This window comes from Eubalaena glacialis, chromosome 10 (genome assembly GCF_028564815.1).
Source record: "Eubalaena glacialis isolate mEubGla1 chromosome 10, mEubGla1.1.hap2.+ XY, whole genome shotgun sequence".
Taxonomy (NCBI): domain Eukaryota; kingdom Metazoa; phylum Chordata; class Mammalia; order Artiodactyla; family Balaenidae; genus Eubalaena; species Eubalaena glacialis.
In genome coordinates this window covers 111,298,867-111,304,941 of record NC_083725.1, presented here as the reverse complement: position 1 = coordinate 111,304,941, position 6,075 = coordinate 111,298,867, and the positions used below count along the sequence as shown (strand labels likewise).

At 37.9% G+C, this 6,075-nt stretch overlaps 1 protein-coding gene and 1 non-coding gene across 2 annotated transcripts; both read left to right on the top strand.

Annotated features, from left to right (window-relative positions):
- The first annotated feature begins 1,735 nt into the window (after positions 1–1,735).
- Positions 1,736–2,665, top strand: LOC133099644 (olfactory receptor 10V1). The gene has a single exon (XM_061203410.1). It carries the CDS (start codon positions 1,736–1,738, stop codon positions 2,663–2,665), a length of 930 nt encoding a protein of 309 aa, XP_061059393.1.
- Positions 2,666–5,623: 2,958 nt separating this feature from the next.
- LOC133100213 (U6 spliceosomal RNA) lies at positions 5,624–5,729 on the top strand. Its single transcript, XR_009702451.1, has one exon. It is a non-coding gene; the product is annotated as a U6 spliceosomal RNA (small nuclear RNA).
- Positions 5,730–6,075: the final 346 nt, after the last annotated feature.

The window sequence follows — 6,075 nt, the reverse complement described above, 5'->3', positions numbered from 1 at the left end:
TAACTTTTTTTAATCCTGTATGTCTTCATCTGTAGAATGGGGATGATAATAGTACATGCCTACTAAAGTGGTTTAATGGATGAAGTAAGCTAACCCATTTCAGTACTTTCACTTTGCCTAACACGTAGCATGGAATAAATGATAATTTGTCATAAGACAGAGCCCTCGTCCTCCAGGAACCTAGAATATAATTTGGGACAGAACATACAGATACAGTAAAGACAGTATGTTAGCTCTAAAATCATAACATTATGAGTGACATAGAATTTCAGAGAAAGGAGAGAGAGATTTAACCTGGAGTGGCCTAGAAAGACTTTGCAAAAGAAGAACATAACCTAGAATTTTAAAAGTGGGCAGGATTTGAATCAGACAAAAGAGAGAAGACTTCTAGCTAGAAGGAAAATAGAATTATATGAAGCAGAAAGGAGAATGATGGATAAGAAGCCAATGAGTAGACCGTATGGTATATAACAGGGATAATTGAGGGCCATAGTGGGATTAGCTTAAAAACGTCTGATCCAGGAGAGACTGGAATAATCAGCAGAGGAGTGAGAAAGCTGTCATTTAATAAATAGGAAGGCATTGAAAATTTTTAAGCAGATGAATAATATGATAATGGAGAGCAGGATGTATTATAGAGAGAAAAGAAGGGAAATGGAAGATTAGATGGGAGGCGATCACAAGCATCCAAATGTAAGGTAACAATGGATAGAACTGATAGGGCAGTGGGAAGGGACCAAAGTAATAGATATGAGAACTTTAAAAAATTTTTATTTTATATTGAAGCATAGTTGATTAACAATGTTGTGTTAGTTTCAGGTGTACAGCAAAGTGATTCAGTTATACATATACATCTATCTATTCTTTTTCAAATTCTTTTCCCATTTAGATTATTACAGAATATTGAGCAGCGTTACCTGTGTTATACAGTAGGTCCTTGTTGGTTATCTATTTTAAATATAGCAGTCTGTACATGTCAATCCCAAACTCCTAATTTATCCCTCCTTCCCCACTCTTCCCCCCGGTAACCATAAGTTCATTCTCTAAGTCTGTGAGTCTGTTTCTGTTTTGTAAACAGGTTCATTTGTATTATTATTTGTTTTAGATTCCACATATAAATAATATCATATAATGTTTGTTTTTTGATATGAGAAAATTTTGAAGGACCAACTATCAGTATTTAGGGACAAATAAATACTGGTATTTATTGGATAAAGGAGAGGAAGCAAAATGAATCAATAAAGTCTCTAGGTTTTGAGCTAAATTACAGAGCTTGTGATGCAATATCACAATGTACCTCTCGCACAATTTTCTTTAAACTACGACACACAGCTATTTATACATTCCTAAAATTTCACATTTCAAGTTTCCCATAATGAATTGATACCCTATTTTATCTATTTTGTAACTTTGAACTTTAAATTGACTTTATTCATTAATTCATTCAGCAAATACTTCTTGGAAAACTTTCTCTATCAGGTACTATGCTAGGCACTGGAATTAAAGCAAAGATCATCAAAATCCCCACCACTGAGGATTTCTCAGTCTTCAGTACTTGAGGGTAAAGGTGGCAAATGTACAAATTTTAATGTTCCATGATCTGCTTTAAAATGAAAGTGTGCACGTAATTGCCAAAGTACTTCCGTGAATGGAAACGTTGGGAAAGCATCGTATAAAATGAGAGGTACCTAGAGACTGTGCCATCTTCCCTTTTCGTAGGTCCAATGCCGTACCCATGGAAGAAATAAATAAAACTGCAAAGATACAATTCTTCTTTCGTCCATTCTCAGCTGACCCAAAGGTACAGGTGGTGATTTTTGTGGCCTTCCTGGTGATGTACCTGACCAGCCTCGGTGGAAATGCCATCATTGCAGTTATTGTCAAGATCAACCACTCTCTCCACACCCCCATGTACTTTTTCCTGGCCAACTTGGCAGTTCTGGAAATCTTCTATACATCTTCCATCGCCCCACTGGCCTTGGCAAACCTTCTTTCAATGGGCAAAACTCCTGTTTCTATCACTGGATGTGGCACCCAAATGTTTTTCTTTGTCTTCTTGGGTGGGGTTGATTGTGTCCTGCTTGCAGTCATGGCTTATGACCGGTTTATAGCAATCTGCTACCCTCTACGATACACCCTCATCATGAGCTGGCCCTTGTGTGCGGAGTTGATGGTAGCATCCCTGGTACTGGGGTTCCTGCTGTCGCTACCACTGACTATTTTAATCTTCCATCTCCCATTCTGCAACAACAGCGAAATCTACCACTTCTACTGTGACATGCCTGCCGTCATGCGCCTGGCTTGTGCAGACACGTACGTTCACCAAACTGCTCTGTATATCATCAGCTTCATCGTCCTAAGCATCCCCCTCTCAGTGATCTCCATCTCCTACGTCTTCATCATGGTAGCCGTTTTACAGATCCAGTCAGCAGAAGGGCACCACCGAGTCTTCTCCACCTGCTCCTCTCACATCTTAGTGGTCCTCCTGCAGTATGGCTGCACCAGCTTTATATACTTGTCCCCCAGTTCCAGCTACTCTCCTGAGATGGACCGGGTGGTGTCTGTGGTCTACACTTTTATCACTCCCATTTTAAACCCCTTGATCTATAGTATGAGGAACAAGGAATTGAAAGATGCCATAAGGAGGGCACTAAGCAAGTTCTAGGTAGGATGGTTCTATGACTTATTTAAATCAGGACACTTCTGAGAATGAAATGGGATGCGATTAATAATTATGCTGGGATGATATACATGAGCCAGGACTGTCCTCAACAAACTGAGACATAGTATTCTAGAAGAATAATGAATGCACCGGAGGAAATGTACTACTAATTGAAATAAAGCTTTATCACATAGGGCAACATGACGTCCTGGGCATGGATGGAGGAGCTTCAGCATTTATTTATTGGACCTCTACTGCGTACTAGGTACTTTATGTGGGTTATCTCACTCAGCCTATAATAAGTATCATTGTCTTCATTTTTAGAAAAGAAAACTAAAGTAGCTAACAAAAGACATATCCAGGATGAGAACACAAGTATTGGGAAATCTAAAGACTACGCTGTCTTCACACAATGACGCTCCCCTTGTTCTAAGCTCGCTCTGCCAGTAGGAATATACGTTACCTCGTGCAAGTTTCTCCATCTCTCTAGGTTTCAGTTTCCTTATTTCTGAAGTGGCAGAGATGTGTTCCTTCCAAGGTCATAACATTATGTTCTAAATATTGGCCCAGCAGACCCTGAATGGGAAAAAAAGAAAAAAAAGAGGCTTTGCAGTTAGCCAAAGGAAGGAGGAATTTTTTTTTTACATTTCCTGTTTTGTTAACCAAAATGAAAACTCATGATTCTGTTCATAACGTTTAAAGAGCACCCCAGTAATAAAAAGCATAGTAATAATGGAGGAAATGTTATTTAATTTAATAAGTGAAAATATAGGAGAGGAAGAAAGTGGGCATCATTGAATTTGGATTCCTTGAGGATCTCTTCTATCTCAGAGAGTGTTCCAGACTCTGCTTGAGCTTCCAAGGAGAGAGGTCATTAACTTGTAAGACACTCCATTCCTCGCTGGACAATTCCAGTTATTAAAGTACTGTACCTTATCTTGAGCTAAAGTCTATCTACAAACAACTTCCTCCCACTGATCCTGTCTTTCCCCTCTAAGAGCTCTCTTCTACATGACAGCTCTTCACATGTATTAGGACCGATTGTGCATCTTCTATAAGTTTTCAGTCCTCTTTTCTCTAGAGCAAGTACTCCATCAACTTTTCCTCCAGGAGATTACATTTTTTTTTGAATTTTTGAATTTTATTTTATCTATTTTTTTATACAGCAGGTTCTTATTAGTTATCTATTTTATACATATTAGTGTATACATGTCAGTCCCAATCTCCCAGTTCATCCCCCCACCCCCACAGCTCCCACCACTTTCCCCCCTTGGTGTCCATACATTTGTTCTCTACATCTGTGATTCTATTTCTGCCCTGCAAACCGGTTCATCTGTACCATTTTCCAGGAGATTATATTTGAACTCTCTCATCATACAAGTCACCTTCTAGATTTTCTCTAGCTCCATATTCTTCTACGAATTTTCAGAAATAAACAAAATACACTGGGAATATTTTGTTCTGGGGAACTGCTACTTTTACCTGTGAACTATATTTCTATTAATTCATCTTGATCATTTTAGTCTCATAAATATGGTATCAAATATAGTTTTCATATGGCTTTCAATGCTGCCTGACCATAATTTATTTTACTAACATACATGGAGGACTTTTCATTTAACACTGATATATTGTGTTTTTATTAGTTTTGGCCAAGTGACTAAACTGACAAGTCATCTTCAGGATTTATTTTATTCATCATAATTTTGTGTCATGGTCAAAATTGCGATCATATTTCATTTCCTTTGTCTAAGTCATTAACAAATATCTAAAATAGGACAGGATGAATGCAGCATCTATGGTAGTCCTCCTCTTTGAGAACTGTTGTCCAACTAGATAGAAACCTGCTCAGTTAACACCATCTGTGGTACACTGTCACAATTATGAGCCCCACCCCCTGTCGATCCCATCATCCTGTATCCATATTTTTAGGTGACCCCTGTCACCCACGGATATGTGACTTGCTTTGTTGCAGGCAGAGGCTTTACCCTTACACTTTGGTGCCTGTCCTCTCTTGCTGCCCTGAGACTGACATGTGAAGAAACCAGGGCTAGAATGACACCTTGTAGAACACAAATTGGATGTCAAGTTGAGGCTCCCTAGACCAATTCCAGTCAATCCACCAATGACTGCAGCCACATTAGTGACCCCAGTAAGACCAGCAGAAGAACTGCCCAGTTGAGCTAGGCCAAAATGCTGACCCACAGAAACCTGGGCAAATAAAATGATTGATATTTTAAGCCCTTAAGTTTGGAGTAGTTTCTTTTGCAGCAAAAAATAACCAATTCGCCATCCAATCTATAATAAACCATCTCTCCAAGAAGGACATCATAGGAAGCATATCAAATCCTTTCATACAATCAAAATACACTGCAGCACTTGTATAAACTTAACCATTTAGAAGCCTTATTTTTAAAGTGAGGTGCATTTGTCATAATTTGTCTTCAGTAACTTCCTATGGGCTCTTAGTCATCACCAGGTTTTTCAAATGCTTACAAGTTATCTGCCCAATCATGCACTTCCAGAATTTTACTAGAGATTGGCATTGAGATAGCTATTTTATTGTTTGGAAACCCACTAGTAAAATAAGTCAGAAAGAGAAAGACGAATATTATATGTTATCACTTACACATGGAATATAAAAAATAAAACAAACTAGTGAATATATCAAAAAAGAAACAGACTCACAGATATAGAGAACAAACTAGTGGTTACCAGTGGGGAGAGGGAAGAAGGAGGGGCAAGATAGGAGTAGGGGATTAGGAGGTACAGACTACTATGTATAAAATAAATAAGCTACAAGGATATATTGTGTAGCACAGAGAATATAGCCAATATCTTATAATAACGAGTATAATCTATAAAAATTGTGACTCACAATGTTGTACACCTGAAACTTAAATAATATTGTAAATCGACTATATCTCAATTTTTTTTAATTAAAGGTAAAAAGAGAAATGAGTGCTCCTTTTGCAACACATATACTAAAATTGGAATGATACTGAGAAGATTAGCATGGTCCTTGTGCAAGGATCCCATGCAAATTTGTGAAGTGTTCTATATTTTTAAAAACAAAAAAGCAAACTCATAGATACAGAGAACACATGGGTGGTTGTCAGAGGTGGGTGGGGTGGGGGGAGAGGAGGCAAAATGGGTGAAGGGAGGGGTCAAAAGCTACAAAATTCCAGTTACAAAAATAAATAAGTCCTAGGGATGTAATGTACAGCATGGTGAGTATAGTTAATAATACTGAACTGTACATTTACAAGTTACTAAGAGAGGAGAACTTAAAAGTTCTCATCATGAGAAAAAGAAATTTGTAACTATGTGTGGTGACAGATATTAACTAGACTTGTTGTGATGATCATTTTGCAATATATACAAATATTGAATCATTATGTCTCATATCTGAA